The 22,793-nt window shown below is 41.6% G+C and overlaps 2 protein-coding genes and 1 long non-coding RNA gene across 5 annotated transcripts; 1 reads left to right on the top strand and 2 right to left on the bottom strand.

Moving 5' to 3' along the window:
* Positions 1–431: 431 nt before the first annotated feature.
* On the bottom strand, positions 432–11,407 carry LOC106934374 (uncharacterized). 2 transcript variants are annotated; one of them, XM_015014223.2, is made up of 11 exons: positions 11,312–11,407; positions 9,157–9,255; positions 8,951–9,076; positions 8,093–8,147; positions 6,996–7,094; positions 5,047–5,138; positions 4,834–4,944; positions 3,077–3,278; positions 2,819–2,974; positions 2,561–2,686; positions 432–953 (listed from the first exon to the last, which is right to left on the bottom strand). In XM_015014223.2, the coding sequence occupies exons 1-11, from the start codon at positions 11,390–11,392 to the stop codon at positions 865–867; spliced, it is 1,236 nt and encodes a 411-aa protein (XP_014869709.2). In that variant the 5' UTR covers positions 11,393–11,407; the 3' UTR covers positions 432–864. The 2 variants fall into 2 exon arrangements, with proteins under 2 accessions (XP_014869709.2, XP_087865894.1); XM_088009768.1 differs by lacking the exon at positions 11,312–11,407 and adding an exon at positions 9,361–10,752.
* LOC148157144 (uncharacterized) lies at positions 5,091–6,990 on the top strand. The gene is made up of 3 exons (XR_015764504.1): positions 5,091–5,190; positions 6,653–6,774; positions 6,857–6,990. It is a non-coding gene; the product is annotated as an uncharacterized LOC148157144 (long non-coding RNA).
* A 6,985-nt stretch (positions 11,408–18,392) lies between the features above and the next one.
* Positions 18,393–21,576, bottom strand: LOC148157145 (connector enhancer of kinase suppressor of ras 2-like). Of its 2 annotated transcripts, XM_088009767.1 has the most exons (3): positions 20,980–21,576; positions 19,095–19,692; positions 18,393–18,764 (listed from the first exon to the last, which is right to left on the bottom strand). In XM_088009767.1, exons 1-3 carry the CDS (start codon positions 21,037–21,039, stop codon positions 18,397–18,399), a joined length of 1,026 nt encoding a protein of 341 aa, XP_087865893.1. In that variant the 5' UTR covers positions 21,040–21,576; the 3' UTR covers positions 18,393–18,396. The 2 variants fall into 2 exon arrangements, with proteins under 2 accessions (XP_087865893.1, XP_087865892.1); XM_088009766.1 differs by lacking the exon at positions 20,980–21,576 and having other exon boundaries at positions 19,095–20,278.
* Positions 21,577–22,793: the final 1,217 nt, after the last annotated feature.

Below are 22,793 nucleotides of genomic sequence, written 5' to 3' on the forward strand. Positions count from 1 at the left end.
TCACATTAAATCCTAATAAAATACATTGAAAAATTATGTCGTAAGTTTACAAAACTCCAAAAAGTAAAAACACCTTTGCAAAGCTCTATATATGTAGCATTCATGGGAAATAGATTAGTATTTAATTACCCAAATTAAATGCAAAACTATTCAATTGAAGCACTAAATTTGTCTCTTTTCCAGTCATCTGGTCGAGATTAAAGACATGAAGGGAGAGAAAACAATAATCAAAATAAGTTTATGGTTTTGCCAGGGTCTTTTTCTGGCTCCAAAAATGTAAAAGATACCTTTGTTAAAAAAAGAGAAAAAGTAGACAGATGCAGTGCAATTATGAGCACAGATTATTGTGTATAAAAAAAAATCAGTTAAATTCATAGAAATACATTCATGTTTTGCAGTGCATTTAAAACATGACGCGATCCAACATGAGCTCACAAAAAAATAAAGGTTTATTCTGAGTTCCTTAACCACCCATCTAACAGCGTGAAGCAGCACAAGTCCTCCTTTAGTCGTCGTCTGAGAGGAAACTTTAAATTAACAAAAATGGGCTGGATCACAATAAATAAACGGCACTTTGCATAATTGATGGTTGGAAAACTCCTGCATGTTTGAACAGAAACGGTTCCACATTCTGCCGTTTCCAATGTAATTGTGGGTGTTTGGTTTTTTTGGGTTTTTTTTCCAGGTTTCTCTGCGTTTGTGTACCGAAATTCATCACAATGCAGCGCCGGTGCCAAATTATTCGGACGTGTTCTGTGGAAACGTGGGCAGAGAAAACAAAACAAACAAAAAAAGAAAACTATGAGAATGGAAACGTCTGATGGTGAATCCGTCGAGGCGAGCCGCGGCTGAGGCCGGCCCGTCTCAGCTGCGTGTGCTGTACAGGTCTTCGTCTTCGGGGCTGGACTGGCCAAAGTCCATGAGAGCGGGGTCTGGCTGGAAACCGGAGCCCTCTGCAGGGGGGAGAGAGAGAGAGACACACACATGGGAAACGACGGGAAATCTCAGTAACAGGCGCACAGAAAAACGCCACGGAGCGAAATTAGTGAACATTCTGAGAAGAGCTAAACATAGAAGAGCCAAGCCGCAGCATCCTGCAGGCTTATCTCTCATCTTATGAGACTGAGAAAATACAGCCGAGTGACGATCGCTGTGTCAGTAACTAGGATGCATAAGTAGAAGAAAGTGGAAAAACTGGTTTTGGTAACAGTATGAGATTTTCTTCTGAGTTGTGCGGCAGAATAATGCCTACGCAGACTAACGGATACGTAAGCAAACGTAAACGTTTTCAATTAAAGTGCATTTATGGAGTTAAATCACTGGGTGAGGAGTCTTATGGGAGTTTTTCCCCCCTTTTTGTTTATTATCGTCAGAGCAAACGAAAGCGTGTGTCAGAGAAAAGAGCGCCTCGCTTTCTGTAGTGAAAACGGCTGAGCTCATTCTTAGAAAGGAAATGGCAGCAGCTCGCGAAGGTGACCTTTGAACTTCTACATAGTTTGTCGTCGTGCAACAACGAAGCATCTCGCTCGCCTCAGGCCGACACAAACGGGCGCGGCGGCGTCGAGCGGACAGACTGCTGTCAGAAACCTTACAGATAAAAACCTGAAAGGTGTGGCATGCAGCTGGTCTCGACCCGCTTTGCTCGCCTGAAACGGAATGTCACGGCCTTCAGGTTAGGAGACGGGAAGCGGTGAAAGTAAGAGAAGCAGCAGAGAGAAACAAGGCGACTGGAGGAGATCCAGAAACCCACAGCTCAGGTGGGAAAGTCTGTCTGCAGGGTCACTGTTTATTTAAGAAAAACAAGAAGAAAACCAGTAGATATTAGAGATCCTTATTCTGATTGTGCCGACTCCTGAAAACGGTTCGAATTAGAAAACCTTCATACAAAAACAATGGTTGCTTCGTTTTTATCATGTAACTTTGTTTTCTGTTCTGTTCTTGATTAAATGAACCTGAATTCAACTGAACATGATGTTTACATTTTTTTTATTCTACACAATCTGATCAAAATTGGTGCAAAGATGCACAGAGACAAATCTTATGCTTAGATTGAATCATATGTGTTTGGACAGGTCGGTCCTGCATCCTGCATGTTTTATTCTCCCCCTGCTGGTAGTAACAACCTTTTCAGCTTGTCAATGTTCTTAGGCCTCTAACGAGCCATCATTGGATCCAGCTGTGTTAAACCAGGGAGAGAACTAAAACATGCAGGATGCCGGGCCTCCAGGACCCACTTTGGGCACCGCTGGGTTAGGATGTCCCAGTCAAAGTCCAGATGAAAAATTGTGAAAAGCCTTGAAAAAGTTACGTTCAGAAATGTTCTTGATCCATTCAGACTGAGCTAAAAACACACTGAAGCAATCTCAGTACAACTGCATACATCTTTGCACAATCAATTTGTGTTTTACTGCGACATAAAATCCTGCTAAAAACACCAAATATTCTCCCTGTAATGGAAAACAAAATGTTTTAAAACCCACTTTTTTTTTTTCATTTTTAATTTTCCAGCCTGTTTGACGTCATTTCTGCCACAGATCCCAATCAGTGGAGTTAAATCTACCTTCTCTGCTTCCCTCTGCAGGCGGCGGCGGCGTGACGGGCGTTGAGGTTGGCGTCTCCTCCACAGCAGGAAGCGACTGCTGCTCCTCCGCCGGCTCAAACTCAGCAGCCGATTCGACAGAGGGTGCTGCACAGGAACTCGAAAATCGAACAAAATGAACAGTTCTTTTGGTAACGCACAGATGCAAGAATCTAAAAGCAGAAATTTTTGATTGTGTGAAATGAACACGTCGTCTTCAGAGACGAGGTTTCTCCTGACCTGATGGCAGGTCTCCTTCAGCTGGCTTGTCCTGGACGGCGGCCGCTGGCGTCGCGTCAAGGGAAACATCGTCCGAGGCTCGGTTTCCGTCCGCGGCCGCGTCTGAGGCGGGACGAGGCGGCTCTGTTTGCACTGGCTCCAAATCTGCTGACCAACCTGGACGAGAGAGAGAGAGAGAGAAAAACCTCAGAGTTTCCAGGAGGCGTAACAAACCGATGGAGACAGACGCAGCAGGAGACGGAGGAATAAAAGCCGTGCCTCTCTCTGCTGGAGATATTCCTGTAAGCGCCACCGGCGGCTCTTCAGTGGCGGCCGGCTCGTCAGAAATGGGAACGGACTCGGCCGATTCCACCTCTGTCTCCAAAACGGCGGCGCTTTTAGCCAAGAGGTCGGGTGTGGAAAGGTCGGCTGAGGCCTCCTCCTGACGCAGAGCCGACTCTGGATCGGCTTCCGACGGAGGCTGGGGCGAGAGCAGAGCATCAAGAGTTCACACCGCAAAACAATAGTAGTAGGAATTTATGTTTATGCTTTATCTAGGGGGTTAAAGGTCATCCAGGAGACTCCAGAATGATTTGATATTTTGGCCAACAGAGCCTGCTTTTGATGAAACCACCACTGATTTAGATTCGGTTTGATTACATAGTAACAAATCACAACCAGTGTTGTGTGAAGCCACTTCACTGATCATCCAGATCCGGTTCATTAAAGACATAAAGTCGGTTCAGTCCGACCACATCGACTCAATCAAACTCAAACATGTACATAAGTTCATCACAGTTAATCAATTAATCACATTATATGTTAAAATCAGCTAGAACATTTCCATTCTCATGTTTTTAAAAGGTCATTCTGTTTGCCTTTCATAATTAGCTTCATTAATGGTTTTGGTTGTGTGTAGATTTTATTTTCGTTCTATTTATTGGTTTCAATTGTTTTTTTCTTCATTTATTTTGGATATTTAAAATATCTTCTGGCGTGAAGCGATCTCCACTGAGTTCGTTAGACTGTCAGAGGGCCAACCTGCATTATTCTGCCAGTATCACTATATTCCTTGAAGAATAGTCTTAAAGCAGCTGTATTAATGTTTATGGTAATCACTTCTGGGACAATTTGATCCTACTTACAGACAAACCAGCCTGATGAGACCAACAGCGATTTTTGCCCTCAGTTCAGCTAAAATAAATTTATTTAGAGCTTCAACATATATATAGTTTCTTTTGCAATACCTGCTATAAAAATTTGGTTAAAATTTTTAATGAAATAATTACTTTTTTTAAAACATAGGAAATATTATCAAACTTCTAAATATAAGGAATGAGTATCTTTTCTTTATTGTTCAACTTCCACTGAAAGCAACATAAAAAAGTTTTAGATGTGGGCAGGAAGCATCCTCTAGTGGTCTGTGTTACAGCACCTTTGACTAAGCCTCTGACTGAAAACACTCTGTTGTTGAATAAGAATCTCATGTAAAGGATGAACAATATTTCACAATATTTTTCATTTTAATTGAAGTTCACATAATTACAGTATAATATAAACGATATTAATAAACATAGTTAGCGATGAATTTTAATAATATATGTAGAAAAAGAGTAACTTTGAATTTATATACATTTGTTTTAAAACTTCTTATAAAATGTGGCAACTTTATGACTTATACAAGACACCAAAAAAAAGCGCTTTACTTATTAAACATTCGATAATAAACAGTAAGTCGTAATTTTAAAACATTAGACAGCAGAAAATAACTCTGAGCAGATCAAAGGCAGATTCCCCAAAATTACCAATAATCTATAAAAAGGTCAAAGTACGAGTCCAGGAAATGGAATCTGAGCCGCAACGTGGCGATGACACACTGGGGATTTCTGAACCCGGCCAGTGGGAAGCAGGTCGTCCCTTTAAAGGTTGAACCAGAGTTTCTGGTTAAGTCACACTAAAACTACGACTCATTTGAATCCGCTCTCCGTTTTAACCCTCGCCCCGATCAACCCGCGTCGTTTCCGACCGTTTCTAACCTGCGTTTGCGACGCGGCGGCCTCTTTGGCGACAGGTTCCCTGGCGGCGAGCAGAGAGGACGCAGCGGCGGCGCTCCACTGCCCCGCGGCGTACACCTTCTGTCCCGTCACCTTCAGGGAGCGTGGGAAAGCAGAGGCATTACATCTGAAATGACTCCCAAATCCCCACCCCCACCCAAAAAAAAAAAAAAAAAAGACAAAAACAAATGCTACCTTGAGCACAGACACAGCTTGGGCTGGGTAGCACACCGACGCCCCGGCGCTCATCAGACCCAACGGAACCGCTAACCTCTTGAACCGGGAGCCTGGAAAGGTTTTTTTTTTTTACTTTTAACGTGACAAACAAGAGGCGATCAGGTCGGTTCCGCTTTCTGCCGGTTTCGATGAAAACGTCTCTCACACTTTTGTTCGACAAAGCAGGGATAATTTCAAAGACGTTGTTTTTAACAACCCTTCCTCCTCACATCCTGTCTGAAACCAGCCAGCGTGCTGGAGACCTTTTCAAGGATGGAAACTTCGTTCTAGCTTAAACGACTCGTATAGAAGCATCGCTCTTCAGGGAGAAATGATGGGGGAAAAAAAAAATTTAAACATGACAAACGTTTCGGTGAAAACTAAACCCGGTGCATGATCAGAAGAGAAGCTTCCTCTTCTGATCAGAGGTGGAACTGCGACGACGAGCGAAGAGGAGTCGCTTTTTATAAATCTGCTTCAAATCAATCAGGCTGGGCAGCCAAAACATCTGCTGAACAACTGGAACATGATAAATGGCATTAAAGAAAAAAAAGCCATAAAATAAGGCTTCAGGTCTAAATGTTTGCAGACAGAAATCTGAAAGGTGCGGTGTGCATTTCTATTCGGCTCCTCTGTGGTCTGAAATCGTTCGCAGTTCTTTACGTCTCCTGAGAAATATTTTCCCAAAGTCTTGCCACAGATTCCCACTTACTTAGATGTAGTTATGGTCTTTGACTAGGCCGAATACGCTTCAATCTGAACCACGTGTGTCAAAACTGGAGGCCCGGAGGCCAAATCCAGTCCACTGTAAGTTTTTACGAGGCCCTCTAGATACTAGCGACACAAAAGGATTTTATGTTTAAAATATTAAATGCATGTTTAGACATGCATTTAGTCTAAACACGTCCAGACTAAATCTAAAAATAAAAATCTGAAATTGTTTTTAGATTTTTTTAGATCTAACTTTTTTTTTTTTAGATCTAAAAGTTCTTTTTAGATTTTTAAAAAAATCTAAAATAAATAAAAAAAGGAGTTTAAATTTTAACAACCTGTCGGATAAAAAAAGGCTGAAATATTTAAATTTGTTGGTAGAAAAATTATTCGAAACTTTAGTATTTCAGATCTGGACCTGATTGGACGGCCACAGATCAAACTGACCAATCAGACGACGGATGGTTCGATTCAATTCTGGAACATTCTGGTCCAGTGGCGTTAACCTGACCGATCAAATCAGAGCAGTTGTTGTTCAACATTTGTATACCAGCAAATATTTTACCAAGGGGGCTGAAAACTTTTGCACAGCACTTTTCAGATTTTTATTAGCAAAAAATTGTTGGAATTGTGTGTGAAATTGTCCACCACTTTTTGTTCCAATGAAACGTTTTCATGCTTGTGGTTGTAAAGTGACCTCATAGAGAAGAAGGGTGTGAAAACTTTTGCGAGTCACTGTAAATGGATGGATGGACATTTAATGCTGATTAATTTGGAACTGTTTTAGTAACTTCAGTTTTTCGAAAGCTTGTCAGTGAATTTCACCATCACTTTTTTCCTGCCGATTTATTTTTATTTCTTTTGTTCTCTTTAGAAAATCAGAAGTGATGAGCGGGACGACGTAGCGTTTTCCCTGGAAAAGACGTTTCAAGTGAAACTCCAAGGTGGCTGACAGGAATCAGCTGTGGCACCGTTTCTGATCTCACATCCGCTTTGGTGGGAGAAAAACAAAATCTACATATAAGAGTAAAAGCCTGTTTTTTTATCCTGTCAAGTTTAATACTTCTGTCTGCAACAGCTCAAGATTGAAAATGAATGGCGGCTTTGGAAAAAGAAGCTTTTCAAGTCGCTGTAGGAACTCGGACCAGAAAACCCGCTGACCACCGATGATACAATTTTAAAAATACTCGTGGTGCAGAAACGGGAAACTACATCACCTTTTCTCGTCAAGAACATGCCCAGCAGGCCGGCCATGGTGACGGTTCCAAATCTGGGCAGAAAACCTGGAGGAGGGTCTATCAAGTAGTAATAAACATCTAGAAAACAGGAAACGTAAACAGAGACGGTTTCAAAAAGATGCATTACTCAAACTCCTTAGTTATAAACTCAACTAGTTGACTGAAAGGGCCTCAATGCCGCCATCAGAACAAAATATAACTAATATTTCAGCTGGTTTCTGCAAATTTAGCATAAAATGCAACTTTAAACATCTGCTGTCGTTAACCCCTTCATGACCAGCATCTCTAGTACTTGGAGCAGCTCCGCTCTGTTACGACTCGCTTTAGGAATGTCAGACCTCCAGTCATGGTCAGGTGACTGCGACGGCCACTTGGGTATAGAATGAAAAAACAAGCTAGCTTGCTAGCTAGGAAGGATTTATTAGCAGCTAGTTAGCGGTAGCCACAACCACCTCGAATCACAGAGAACACAATGGAGATGTGTGGATGTGACTCAAACTTTTGCCTGACAGAAAATCCCCACAAGAAGAACAAAAACGACACCTATCAGATGAAATAGTCCTGCCAAGACCTGTGACTAATGCCTTTGAACCCAACTTTTTTTTCTTTTTTTTTTATGAATTTAAGACATCTTACGATACTGATCCTTCAACTTTGACCTCACAAACCCTCCGACTGAATCTCTGTAAAGATTCGGGGGTTTTCCTTTCTTCTTGTCGTTTCCTGCATGGCTGTCATCTCTTCTCTAAACGTTCTGGATGTTTTTCTCGCCTTCGTCACGTTTTAACCAGGTAGTAAAGCACCAGTCCATGTTTTGATGCAACCATTGAAGCTCTTTACTATACACACTTATAAACAAGAATGTGTTATAATGAGGAATAAATGAGTAAACTGTGTTTTGTTTCAACAAATTTGGATTTTGCCTGCAAACCTAATTGGCAGCGAGACTCAAAAATCCTGCTTCATTCACCAAACTGGAACAACTATGCAACACACAACTACACGCTGAGATGATTTGTTAAAAATGACTCCAGAAAGTGTGTAATCAAAGTATTTTGTGCTTTCTGTTAACTTACCCTCTCCTGCATGGTAAAGATTAACGCTACTCCGCTTTACAGAGACACAGGCACCCTGTACGGAGAAATAAAACACTATAAGAAGGTTATAAAGAATAAGGCAGATATCAATCAGTGTCGGGTTTTTGTTGTGTGTTTTTTTTTTTTTTTTTTTTTTTAGTTCTTTCACAGAATCAAACTGTCAAATCTCCCCGCTGTTAACACAACAACAGCTCTGAACTGCAGAAAAAAAAGAAGAAGAAAAAAAAAAAGAGCACTGTTTCCTGTCAAACTCCTGGTGCGCTCTGCAAACGTCATACCCGCACTTAGCACTTGCAGCTTCGTGGGATGGAGCGCTAACCACAAGCAAGAGGAACAGAAATTAAAAAAAAAAAAAGAAAAAAAAATCAAATCAAGAGAAGGTGCCAAGGCTGCAGGTGCAAGATATGAAGCCTTCAGTGTGCATAAGACAAATATGGCACTATCATTTAACACCTGCTTTGAACAGGAAGGAGTCTTTATGAATGTTGTCATGAAGTGTCAATGGGTAACTAGTGACACTTTTAATGTAAAGTTGTTTAAAAGTTGCATTAAAAAGTAAATTAAAAGCGCCAACTTTGCATTATTTGGTAAATAATGACACTTTAATGCAAAGTTGGCACTTTTATTTGACTTTTAAAGCAACTTTGCATTAAAAATGTCATTATTTTTGGCCATTTTCATCTTTATAATGGAAGAATCCAACTGTTAAGGAAGAAGAATTGGATTCGGTCCGCCAACAAATTCTGCTGACTTGCTCGATCTTCACTCTTTCTCCATGTCAACACTGTACTGCCTGGATGTTTCCTACTATACTCCACATTATATAGCAAGAAATACCTTCACAGCTCGGACCGCGGGCAAAACGCTCTCTCTGGTCGTCGTTAGCCCTCTCTCGATAAGTCCTGGACTTTCTGGGACGACCTTAGGCGGGTCAGCGCTGGGCAGCGGGACGTAGACGTTCAGCTGGAGAGACACGGCGAGTTGAGACAAAACACAGCGAGCCACGCCGCCTCACGGCGATGCTGCGGGACAGACGGCCGTACCCTGTCTCGAGAAACCAGCCCGTCCGCAGGAGCATCCTTCACCGTGTACACGCGGATGGAGGCGATTCCCAGCACCGTGGGGACGGCCACCATCACCACCTGGAGAGGGGGAAAAAAGATTAAACATTTTTTTTCTTTTTGTAAATGAAGCACTTTGCAGCTTAATGCAGCAGCAGTTGCTGTTGTCACTGAAAGACGACCGACTGATGTGATGTCTGAGTGGAAAAGGAAGACGGCGGGTGGAGGTGTGGTGGTGGGGGGGGGGGCGACCAGGGGGCTGCTGAGACAGAGGGGCACAAACATTTTCTCCAATCAGAAGCAAGCTGCACTCTGCACATGCTCAGCTGAAGTCAATCTAATTCATTAATGAACAAACTGCACAATTAGACATTTTTTTTAAGTCTAATTTTGTTTCACAACAGCATATTTTACAACACTCAAAGATTCAGTTGAACGTTCATAATGAATTGCTGTGAAATAACGGCACCAGGTTGCGCTGAATCATCTCCCAAAAATCGCCCCACATGGTTGTCGTCGTATTTTTGTACACGAAACCTGATAAACGTTCTCTGAGTTTCTGAATGAATTGTTAAAAAAAAAACAAAAAAAAAAACGTAAAAATGACAAAACGCCACACTTTGAACTTCAAGATTTTTACCATGGAAACGCCTCTTCTTTATGCAAAAAAATAAAAATTGCTTGTGCAAAGAAGCGAACATCAAAACAAACTGCAAACTTTGATCAGCTTCACATCCCTTGTTCTGCAGGCCAGTTTCCCCCTTGTGGGTGTTTTCTAGGTCAGCCGCGGTTTGCAGGTTTGCTCTTCCCTTTCGATCTGCCATGTTTTATTTCTGCTGTCTAACGCTTGCGACGCAATAAAATAAAAAATAAAAAATCGACAGTCAGATTCTCATGCCAACAGGTAAAATGATTCACAGGCGTTGAGAGGTATAGAAGGTGAGGTTTCATCGTGGATGATAATCTCAGGTAAGCGTGACGGTGTTTTACAACTGGAGAACATTACCAGCTCTCTTCTTTACCTGCTTTCTCTTCTGAAGATTGTCTGTCATGTTTTGTTTTGGAAGTGTAAAGTTATATATTTGGAAGAGTATCTCAAAACAACAATAGTGCCTTCTGTTTATTGCTTATTTCAATACCTTCATCCAGTGAAATTTGACAATGTGACAGGCCTTCCCAATATAAGAACTCTGTTTTAAATCTAAACCTTTGTTAAATAGGATAGATAAATACAAAAAGAGTTGTGTAAATACATAAGAAGAGTCATGGTTATATCATGGTGTCATATATGGAGGGGATTTACGTGTGTGAGCACACCTGTATGTGTGTATGAATCATTTATGTAACAGCAGCTTATAAGAAGGTAATTTTCAAAAATCTTAGTTTTGACTCACACACAAGAATCCAAACATTTCTAGCTTAAAAATCAACAGAGGCTTTATCTCATTGGATTTAATTATTATTATTTTAAATAACTGTTTAATTATTTTTGAAAAACAATTAAATCCAGCGTTTCTTAAGAATTCTGTTTGCTGAAAACGGAAATGCACGAAGGTTATGTTTAAAGTCTCCCTGAGTATAAGCAAAATCACAGGTAAAAACCACGTAGTGTCTGGTATAGACAGTATGTACGCAACCTGTACCTTACTTTGGTTTATGTATCCTTTTATTATAATTAAAGCTAACTTAAGAACGCTGATGTAAACAGTAATTTATTTCTGTTGCTGAAAGCCCTGACGTCACACAGTAACGACATAAAAATGTAAACAACAGTTTGCTTTTGTTTTTTTTCTTTTTAGCCAAGCAGACGGCTAATAAAGGTGTTTGTAATGTTACCGCGTGTACGTAAAAGGGGATATAAAGTCGGCAGAAGCAAATATCGAGCTCTGGCAGCTGTCTCTGGTGTCTTAAAGGGATCTAATGTAGAAATATCATCCGCTTAAACTGAGACTTATCCAGTGAAGCTCAGTTAGCATCGGGAGTTACAGCCCAACACCAACAGCTGGAGGGTGACAGTCACATAAATAGCTATTTTAAAGCTCAATGAAGAACTACTATAGCACATGACGCATGCATTCATTGAAAATACACGGTTAAACAACGAAAAACGTCCAAATACAACACGTTAAACTTTCACCTTGGCCGCCATGACAGCGATCCTCCCTCTTCTTCGTCCAATTGAAACCTTCGCTGCTTTGAAACGGTCAGCTCCCGCCATCTACTGGACAGAGGCTGCACCTGCAGCTTGGGTGGGAGATCTTGAGGATTTTTTACAACCGAGTCTATTATTTCTAGGCACATTTACTGACGTCGCGGCATCGCAGTACCTTAGAATATCACTGTAAAGTTTAATTATTTCATTAATTCAGTTCAGTAGACACATATTATCTGTATTCTTTACACAGAGTGGTATTTCAGACATTAATTTCTGTTAATTTTGATTATTTTTAGATTATAGCGAATGAAACCCCAAATTTCGATTTCTCAAAAATTCTGAACATGGTGTCAAGATAAATATCATTATGGTTATTGTCCATAAATACACAGTGAAGACTGGTGCCAAAATTCTTCTCAAAATGGGTAAACCATAATAGATCCTTATTAATTAAACTGGCAGCCAGCTGTTCAGCATCCAAACAAAGTTGGGAAAAAAAACAGAAAAAAGAATTATGTACAAACAACAGGGATAGTAGGCATCATTAAAATAATACTGAAGTAATGCCCATAATATCAATGGCAAAATGCAACAACTCTCAAATTCCCTGTGCTTAAGCTGTCATTGAATCCCAGACAGCATCAGTCTCCCTGGGCAAAGGAGAAATGGAATGTGCTTTTGCTCGTTGGTCACAAGGCTTATATTTTATGAAAAGCTATTTGGTATTTACAAATCATTGCGGCAGAGTTTGGAGAAAGAGTGTAGAGGAACAAACAACAGACCTGCTTGAGTTCAGGTATGAACTTTCCAGTCAGTGGTGGTAATTCCCTCTGCTGTCATCCACGAAATCTAGAGCTCTGGATGCCTCTGCTGACAAACTTTACCGAGACGCTGATTTCATTTCCCAGCAGAGTTACCGCCCCATGGATTTTTTAAAAATTATTATTTTGTGACATATCCCCTGTATGACTGGATGCTGCTTCCAAGTTATCAATTAGCAATGCTAACGACCGTGAATTAGCACTTCTGGCCATTTTACTGCCATGCAACATGTCTGTTTATGAAGACTTCAATCACCTTTTCACCTGTCTTATAGCAACGTAAATCTCTGGACGTATCTGAGCCAGTCAGTTTAAAAGAAAACTTAAATATGACATAAAATAAGCACCATAAATAAAAGTTATTCTCCTCTTTCACCATGTGAACACAGGTTAGTCCCTAATACACACGTGCAGTAGTGCTTGGCACCTTCCTACATTGCCAAAAGTACCAATACCTGCTTTAATGACTGTGATGTCATTATTTTTCATTTTTCAACTTACCAAACCAAAAAACCCAATAGAGAATAAACAGATATTATTAAGAAGAGATACCTGAGCCAATGATGGCGGATTGCCTCCAGGCTATGCTGCATCGATTCAGTAATTCATGCCAAGAATCCTCACCAAGGAAAAAAAAAAAAAAAAAAAGAAAGTGCATATAATCTACAGCAGTACACTCAATAAATGTTTCCCATAGGATGTTTTTCTATATGGGTAATCATTTTTGTTGTTAGTTTTATGATTTATGCATCGGTTTTTATTAGCTGAAAGCCACAATTATCAATAATAACAAAAGTAAGTGGTTAAAATACGATATATCTCCGCATCGTGAACCTATAACGCACATTTTGACTGGAATATTTATGTAGTTTTCCAATTTTTGATGTCGACTCCCACATGCTCGCTTTACAAGAACACCAGACACAGAAAGAAACAGCAGCTCATAGTGCAGAGGATTCAGTTTATTGAAGTCAAAGTTTAACAACTTAGGTTTACAATCTGTATTTTCTGTAATATATATATATATATTTATATATATATATATTTATATATATATTTATGTACTTTCATATATATGAAATCAAAAAAAGGCTACTTTAGGAAGAATAAATGTCATTTTTCTTTCTTTTTAATATCTTTAGTCAGTTGAATGTACAGAATAACAGTAAGCTAATATTATCCTTGAAAAAGAGCAATATGTTCCTTTTTTTTAATGTCGCAGTGCAACTTACATCTTACACACCTGTGCAATGTACCATGAGGTGTAAACCCCTGAAAGAACACACAGTGGAATCTCCCTTTTCAGCCAATTTCTGCAGGTCTACACACACACACACACACACACACACACACACACACACACACACACACACACACACACACACACACAAAACAAAAATAAATTAATTAAAAGAATCCGGGAGGGGTAACACAGTCAGTGTGTACAAACAAACCGCTCTCAGAACTCCTTCATCTACAGTGTGTCTACAGTTTGAGCTGGAGAGAGAAGACTTCGTACGACAAATCGAAGAGCGTGGAACTGCATCGCAGCTCGTTCGACGGCCGCAGACGTGTGTGTGTGTGTGTGTGTGGGCAACACTGGTGTGGTGAGAGACCTTTGCTGTCAAAGAGAGGATTTTGGGAGGCACAGGGAAAGTGCTTGCATCGTTAAGTTTCTTTGTGGCACTCTTGAAATTAACCATTGGAAAACATGAGCTGCGGATGCGTTTGGATATTTCACTTCAGTGTTACATGACGAAAAGAAATCCACTTAAGACCGACAGTAAAAAAAAAAAAAAAAAAAAAAACAAAGATCAGGACTAGTGCTGGATGCAGTGGGTGCTACACGTTGTTCAGAGTCTTGGACACCAGGGTGCACCATTGAGTCCTTGGCCTGATGTTGCAGATGAAGTGATTGGTACAGACCATTCAGGGTGGCAGTCTGTCACCAGCCAGTATCAGCCACTTCCTCACAGGGAGTCACAGGTAACTGCACTAATATCTCTAGAGACAGAAACCTAAAAACATTTTTTTGAAGTGTCTCGTAAAAGTAACAGCACCCCATGAACCTTCCTATGCTGCGTTTGTGCATATATTTGGCATTACAGTCAATAAAAATGCATTTAAAGCATTTTACCAGGATTTTTTATGAAATAGTCCAAATCAATGTAGCCTAAACTTTCATACGTATATTTTTATACGTATGAAAATGCATATGCATGAAAATATGCTACAAATAAAAATTGCTCTGTTTTCAGAGGTTTATTAGGGGAGATTAATGAACAAAATGCCTCACATAGACCAAGAAACACAGCAGAGAGGTCAGAAATAAAGTGCAGAAGAAGTTAAAAACAGGGTTAGTTTTTAACTCGTGTAGCAGAACTGAAAAGCCACCAAGACACGGCCGGCAAGGAGAGCGTTGGTAGAGGAAGCAACCGAGAGGCTCGTGGTAAAATGACTGAGGAAGAACTCCAGAGATTCACTTAACAACTCTGGCCTTTTTGGAAGAATGGAGGGGAAAAAAAGGCTATTGTAGAACAAAATGAATTATGGAAGAATGTTCTGTATTCAGATAAGACCAAATTCTAATTATTTTTTTTATCAGTCTTTCGTGTCATTCACTGTGTGGTACAAAAATAACACCTGACATGACCTTACATACACGGTGGTGGCAGCACCAAGTCCAGTCCGAAATGTATTTTAGAAACTGTTATTTGACGACTGATCTGACACATCGCCTTCATTTCCTGCAGGCGTTTGGTCTATTTTCAAAGACGAATATAAAACATATTTATCTCCAGATCCAGCAGAGTCCTACCCAACAGACCTCCTGGTGAAACTGCGGCAAAGTATTGACTTATGAGGGACGAACACAGGAGCTTTTTTATTTGTAAAGAAAAGAATGAAAACTATTTTTAACTATTTCTTTTAAGCGACAGAGGGATTAAAAATAGAAGAGGGTCCCAATTTTGGGGAATGTCACAGACATTTTTTTTCTTTTATTAAATGCATGTTTTGCATTGTACTTTATATGAAATTCATAGACCAAAATGAGGTGAACTGCATTAATATTTGTTCTTTTTTATGACTCTAAACAATAATTACGTATGTGAAAAACATAAAGTTATGGAGCTTTGTTTTTAGGGGGTGATAACATGGAATGTATTAAACCTACCCGGCTATTTATAGGACTGCCTATTAATGCATTTGCATTAGTAGAAGAGTTTATTCATGGTGGATTTGGCACCAAAACGGGCTCCAGCCCAGGGGCCCACATCCTTTTAAATCCGGCCCTGGGTCTGTTAAATATAGCAAAGTTTGAGGAGTTAATGAGACAAATTCAGAGCATATTCATGGGGTGTGAATACTTCCAGAAGACACTGCAGGTGAAGCAAAATACAACAAACTGAAACCTTCTGCTTGAATAGGAAATCCAACATCTGCATTACGTCTAAAGAGCTGAATAGCAAAGAAATATCACCTTCAGATGTACAGTGTGTGTCTTTAAACCGTATGCAATGAACGAACGATTTTCAAAATATACGTTATTAACAAAAAGAGAAACGTCATTTTTGCATGTATCATGCGCTACAAGACTAATAAATAAAAAGGAAGAAAAATAATCCACAGTATTTCTACCCTGTCCCAGTCTAACCAGTCCCAGGGCTTCCCTCATGCAACGCATCGCCGAGAAATGGACCAGCTGAGAGTGGAGCCGGTACGGCCGCTGCCAAGCGCCCTGTATCTACAGAGTGGAGAGGAGGTGGAGGGCGGGGCGGGGCGGGGCACTGCAAAAAACCTTGGCATAGAATACATCTTACTTTACATTATATCTATGACACAAAAACGTAAATAGATTTATATATTCTCCTCTAGGCTTAAATATATCTGTTGACTGTACACGAGTCGTTAGAAAATGAGACGGCAAACGCTTTTTACCTGATATCTGAACAGCAATGGGAAGGAGGCCGATGAGACGGAGACCCTGTGAAGCAGCCGATGGGACACAGAGATATAGAAAGTGCATTCTTTGTTTTGAGTGACTTCTTTGAAAAGAGAACTCCTTTGCTCTTGCATTGAGTGAAAAACAAATTGTAACAAAAAAAGGAAAAAGAAACAAACAAAAAAAGTAATCTTGCACCCACACCAGTAGAAACACCGTCTCTCTCCGCTACCTCTAGAAGCGTATCACAGTGGTAGTGGAAGTCAAACATTTACATCGGTATTCACATTTACACAAGTCTTTTTGAGAACTACTAGAGAGGGGGGGAAGAAGAAGAAGAAAAAAAATCAGAGGGTGCAACAAAAAAACAAAAACAAAAACAGGATTGCATTGGAACAGAGGAGCCTCCTTCTGCAAGGACGTCTGAACACTTCACAGTTTAAAGGAGCGTGCTTTGTGGCCGGCACAGTTGTTGCTTGATGCTTAATTTCATGGGTTCCCAGAGAAACAGCTTTAAAAAAAAATAAAGAAGGAAATAAATAAAGAAACAATGTCGCGGGCTTGACACCGAAGCTCCCGTTCTCACAATTTCCCATGAGAGATCCGCCTGAAATAACAGCGATTTCCCTGTAAATCAACGAGATATGCAATGAGAAGTAAAGAAAACAATGATTTTTAGAGAAAGGGGGAGAACTGGTGGCTCTGGGTGCAAAGTTCGTCAGTAGAAAAGTACAGTGCTGTGGTGAAAAGGTTTCTCATCTGTATTGCTGCTACATAGCCTCCCCCATCCTCTAACATTGACAACAAAAAAAAAACACAAAGAAACAAACATGGGGTCAAAGTCTCCCTTTTTTTGTTTTCCCGTTTTGCTCGACAAGCGTGTGGACTTTAGGTGAGTTCCATAGACAAAGGAAGAGTAATGCTTTCTGTTCAGGCATGCAATAGGCACCCTGTGTGGGGGGAGGGTCCTCGTGATTATCAAAAGTTCATCCACGCTCCTCTCAGACTGTTTCCCCCCCTTCTGTGATATTTACACATCTTACAAAGTCTGTCCCCGTGTTTGTGTGTGACTGCGTGCTCGGAGTCGTGATGGGAGCAGCGGGAGGCTCTCCGGACCCAGAGTTGGGGTGTCGTGCGTCGCCTCCCCCGTGCCGCACACCTCACACGTGCGTCTCGATGAAGGAGTGCGTGTGGGTCATGAGGGGCGCGCCCATCGGGGAGAGGTCGTCCTGGCCGTTGGTGCCGGGGCTGAGCTGGCAGATTTCGGCGTAGAGCTCGCTGTGCCACTGCTTCCACTCTCTGAAGGTCTGGGAGCAGAGCGTGGGGTCCTCGAGGAGGGCGCAGATCACTTCCAGCTCAGACTCTTTGGCCTGCAGGAGCAAAGAGGCACCAAGAGGATGTAAATGAAACGTAAAACAATTTAAAGCTTTTTAGATTTTATAGATTTATCATTCGACTTGTGCCTTAGGTCGGATCTGATGGTGACCAAAGCTCGTTTTAAAACCATAGTTGGGTGCTTCAATATTGTCCACAGCAGCTGCGTTTCCATTGACCATATAAATGGAATTATGAAGATAAAATTGCTTAATGGAAGCACAGCAATTTTGAAAAGCTGTAAATTTTTTTGAAGGAAATGATGGACAACCCTGACCATCCTGACTAGAGAAGACAGAGTGTCTTCAGTCAGAGGCTTCTTCAGATTCACTGTGACACAGACTGCCCGTGATGTACAGGCAAACCTTGTGGAGGCTATGAAGCTTACCAGAAATTTGCCAGTGCTGTAAACAACCATTCCCACTTTCAACACATGGACTGAACAGCTTCACACTTCCTCCGTTAACATTGCTAAAACTACAGGCAGACAGATGTTCACAACTTCTCCATCTGTTTTCTGATTGGCCCAGTTGAAATTCTGCTGGAGAAAGTCCATAATGGACTTAGTGCAGGAATAAGGGAGAGCTGTATGGACATATTAAACCTGGGCCAGGAGAGGGGTGGTGGAGGAGATGATGTGTTCACACACACCTCAGAGAGTATGCACAGCACCCATATTTATTTTTTTAATCTAAAAGTATGGAAGTCGCTGGTGGACTGCTACTGCTGGTTTCCCTCCTACTGGGCTTAGCAAGTTTCCTGGCAGAAACCCTGCATTTAAATGTTGTACGTTGTTTGATATTATGCTTTGTTTGTTTAAATTGAGACTTTTGTCTTTTTTTTATCTTGTAAATGAAGGAAGAAAAAACTAATCGACTTCAAGAATCAACCAAGAAGCAAAAAAACCACTGGCACATATTGGAGATTGGTTATACTGATGTCAAAATAATCCTTATAAGCATCTTTCTTAATAAAAAACCTTGATTGGAGGATCCTTCTAGAATAATAACGCATGACGGATTTGGTGATGGTACCTTCAAAGTGCTGCGGAGGGCTCGGACCCGGTGCAGCCGGTCGTTGAGGAGCGGATCCCTGACTCTCTGGGTGAAACAGCGTCGCAGCTCCTGTTTGCTGCAGGGTTTGGGGTCTCCCAGCGCGGTCACGTTGGCCTGCTCCAGGGCCCGGTAGAGCTGCTCTAGCCCGTCCAGAGGCTCAGGGTCACGTCCGTCTGAAATCCGTCGTTCCCTTCCCTCAGACACTCTCCTTTCTCTGCTGTCCATTCTGAAATCCCGCAGGTCTGGAAAACCCAGAGGGCAGGAAGTGAGATTAAGCTAACCCTGCACATCGGGGCAATCCTCAAAGTAAACCTGTTAGATGGTGCAAAAAACTTGAGGCTAGATAAGAGGTTCAGCTTCCAGCATGACAACAACCCAAATCATCATGTGTTAGAATGACCCAACCAAGGCTTGTAGTGCCCTGTAAATACACAGTTTAGAAAAATATCGTTTTCTTTAATATGTTTACATTTTCTATAGATGTATGAGCTAGATCATGTAAATCCTTCCACTTTTATCACATGTACAATTCAATATGAATCAGAATGGAACAGGTGAGTTCGTCTTCCTACCGTCCTCTGCCTCCAGCATGTCTGCAGCTGAGCCCTCTCCCTCCTCATCCTCACTCCTTTCCTCCATATGAGCCGCACTGTGCAGAAACTTCCCCAGGATTGGGTCTCTGTTCCTGGGTAGACTCTGGCTCCGCTGCTTGTGGGAGCGTCGGTGCGTGTGGCTGTGTGTGTACGGCCCTCGCTCCAGAGGGAAGGGTCCATCCCGCTCCCTGTCCCTCTCCGCCGCGTGGTGTCTCCGTACGGGCAGCGTCGCTTGCCGGCGCCTCTCCGGGGACATTCCCTGCCTGCCCAGCCCTCCATAGTACCCCATCTCCCCGGCCATTCCCCCAATCAGGTCACCGTAGTCGCTCTCCCCCGGCGCCGTCTGCAGGAAGTGCAGTCCCGCGCTGGTCAGCGGCGTCTCGATGAGGTCCTGCCAGGAGCGGCGCTCGCGGTGGGACGAGCGGCAGCTGGACGAGTGGGTGCTGGTGCTGCCCGTGCCCGTCCCCATGCCCATGCCGTCTCCGCGTTGGTCCTCGGCCGAGGAGTGAGAGTGCGTGGACTCGCTCGAGAAATGTCGGCCGTGCTTGGACTCCGGGAAAGGGCTGGAGGAATTCACCTGGAGAGGGAGAGGGGAGGTGGAAGAGACCATCTGTGGAGGAATCGGGGAGGTGGAGGCACTTTTGGGGAGAGGGGACGGAGTGGAGCGCAAGAGGCTCATGGAGCTCAACGAGCGGGGCAAATGGTCGTAACTGTGGAGGAGGTTGGCCTGAGTGGGGGTCGGGTGTGACGGAGCGAGCGGGGGGAGGAAAATGTTACCAAGCGGGTGTGGTGCGTGAGCACAGACATACAGAGACAGGAGACGAGCAGAGCGAGACGGACGAGGTGGGCGAGGACGGAGAGAAGAAGAAAAGGCAGAAATACACCAAAATAAGAGAGCAAAAAAAAAAAAAAGCAATGAAATGATAGAGGTGTAAGTACATAAAAAAAAAGATTGACATGACTGCTGAATGGTTTTAGTTTGAGTAATCATGGTGCAGCCATGACAAACTAGAGAAGATACCCAGAAGGAACGATCTGTCAGGACCCAGCAGTACCGTGAGCGGAGAGCTGGGTTTGGAGAATGATTGGAAACTGAATATTTAAGGGGAAAAAAACTAATACTAAACAAATTATAGGTGTGATAAAATGCCAGATAAAAACGAATCAAAATAAGACCAATGATGTAACATACATATTTAAAGCTAACATACATATTTACTGTATGCTTATATAAAGTAAATGTTTACTGTAAACATTTACTGTTCACATACAGTAGGTGTACTGTATGTAAACTTTTGCTTTTGAAGAAAGTAAGACAATGATTATGTAAATATTGTATTCAAAAATGTTGAATTATTCTGGCATATAAGGGATGTTTAGTCTGACTTAATATCAGGCTGTGTGTCTTTTTATATGGTGTGTGTAAACATCTGACTTCACCTGTTTACAACAACAAATGAAGCTTTGCAGTAGATATGCTAACGACTCTCACAGCTGGACTTTGGATCATTTGTTTTGTAGGCAGAAACGTCACACATAACGTTGACATACAACGCATGTGGCCATGAATAAAACGCCCATGACGTTTTGTTCATGGGCTTCCACTGAGGAGCGAAGGTGTCATGAGCAGCGGACCTACTGCCACCTAGAGGTCAGACCGGGTAAGCATTCTGGCATCGTGACTCTGATCTTGGCTGCTTAAAGAACCAGATAGTCTCCCGCTCTGATGTTTTATTAATGCTGAGAGCTCTGCTATGTGCAGCTCTGCAAACTGTGGGGCTTTTAAGAATAAAATATTCCATCAGAATGAAACGGCTGCGGAGAGAATGTCGAGTGGGCCTGAATGAGAGGCTGAGTTACTCACAGATGGCGTGCGGTGGTAAGTATCACACAGGGACGAGGGCCCCTCCTGTTTGAGTGTCATCGATCCGTCAACCTCGTCTTGATCGCTCTCGCTCCAGTAGTCTGATGCGAGGACAAACACAAACGGCACACAGGCAGGTGAATTCACGAGCAGGAAGGAAAGGAGCAACTTATTTTTTTATTTTATTGACGCACCTTCGTCGGGGCGTGGCACCTTATCGTCAGGTGTGTAGCCAATAGCAGCTAAGCCCAGCCGGTTCATCCACCTGCAAGAAACAAGCAGGAATAAAAAAAAAAAATGAAAATGGAGTGCAGAATGAAGGAGAGAAAATGAAGAATGAGTGGCTACGGATCAATCAGAGGGAGTGGATTTGATCATATTGAACAAGCCGACTTATTCTTCCTGAGGTGTTTCCCAAACTTTCATAATCATTTCCGAAACGGAAAAGTAAAATCAGAAAGAAAGGTCCGACTTTCTCTAAGCCACGGATACCAATTTGTCTTCACTCCATATCCCATCATGCCCCTATGTCCCTCCACAGACAGCTGAGCGTAAGGTTGAGCGTGTCGCAATAAGCAGTTAATGAATTAATAGAGATAAAAATTAGCACAGCCTTGATCATTTCCATTCTGATGATTAAATCTAAAACCATTTCATTCATGGCTTTGGGTGTGTACATTTTACTTCTGTTTTATTTATTGATTAGTTGAGCTTCATTTTGGAAATTTAAAACATCTTCCAGTTCCAGTGTTCTTTACAAAATGAAAGTTTATTAGTCACAGAGAGAGTGCATTGTTATGCCATTACTGTTATATTACTTGCAAATGGTCTCAAAACAACAATATTATCGTTTATCACGATGATTACTGGGACAATTTATCGTCCAACAAAATTTATTAGTTGGACAGATCTAAGTAAAGTCGTAAAAATGTGAAAGTATTCACATTCCTGAATTTTTTTTTATTTCATCACTTTACAATTAGCTAAAACCTGAATTGTGCAGGCGTTTATAAGTTTAGATAGTTAAATATAATCTAATATCATAAGAATCTCATCCAAATCCAAATTTAGCCCTTTCATGAATATTACACTCTCGAAGTTATTAAACAAAACTCTTTATTGGAGCAGAAATATTGGAAATCCTGATTAAACCTCCCAGGAGCCTCATTAGTTGCATCACAGGTACTTTAAAGAGAAGACCTCAATGTTCATTTGCCTATTACAAATATTGTAGTTTTGTCAAGCGACATTTCTGAAATATTTAAAACACAGACTTCTGCCTTAAGCAAAGTAGAAAATGATTACAAACTAAACAGCAAACACTAGATTTGTTTGGCACAGGAAGCGTGGAGTGTGTGACGGGAAAGATGGATTTAGTCCAACGTCAGAGAGTTCATGATGTCTGTGAGAAAACTTAAGTTTGAGTGTCACTGGACTGTCAAACTGAGCTGATCCCAAGCAAATCTAGGTTTGGTTTTAGAAAAGCTCTTGGAAGATACTCGAGCAGGCATCAGTCACCCGACAAAAACTCTGTCGAAAATCTCTGGTGGGATTTCAAAAGAAGATTTCACAAAATCCGCTGTTAAAAGCTGGTAGTTTGGCTCTGCATTCGTTTTTTGGTTTTAGAAAATTAGCACCATATCCTGATGCCTAACCTTGGCTTGGCTCTTCAGAATCACCTCTGACCCCTAAACTGGTCTCGACTTCTTCCCATTAAACGTGGAACTGTTTTCAAATTCATCAAACCTCGTCTGCTTCAGCTTCACAACACAGAGTCTATATTTAGTTTTAGTTCTGTAAATACTAAAAAAAAA

This window comes from Poecilia mexicana, unplaced genomic scaffold, assembly GCF_051168715.1.
Source record: "Poecilia mexicana isolate PSO_F unplaced genomic scaffold, ASM5116871v1 scaffold_10, whole genome shotgun sequence".
Lineage (NCBI taxonomy): Eukaryota > Metazoa > Chordata > Actinopteri > Cyprinodontiformes > Poeciliidae > Poecilia > Poecilia mexicana.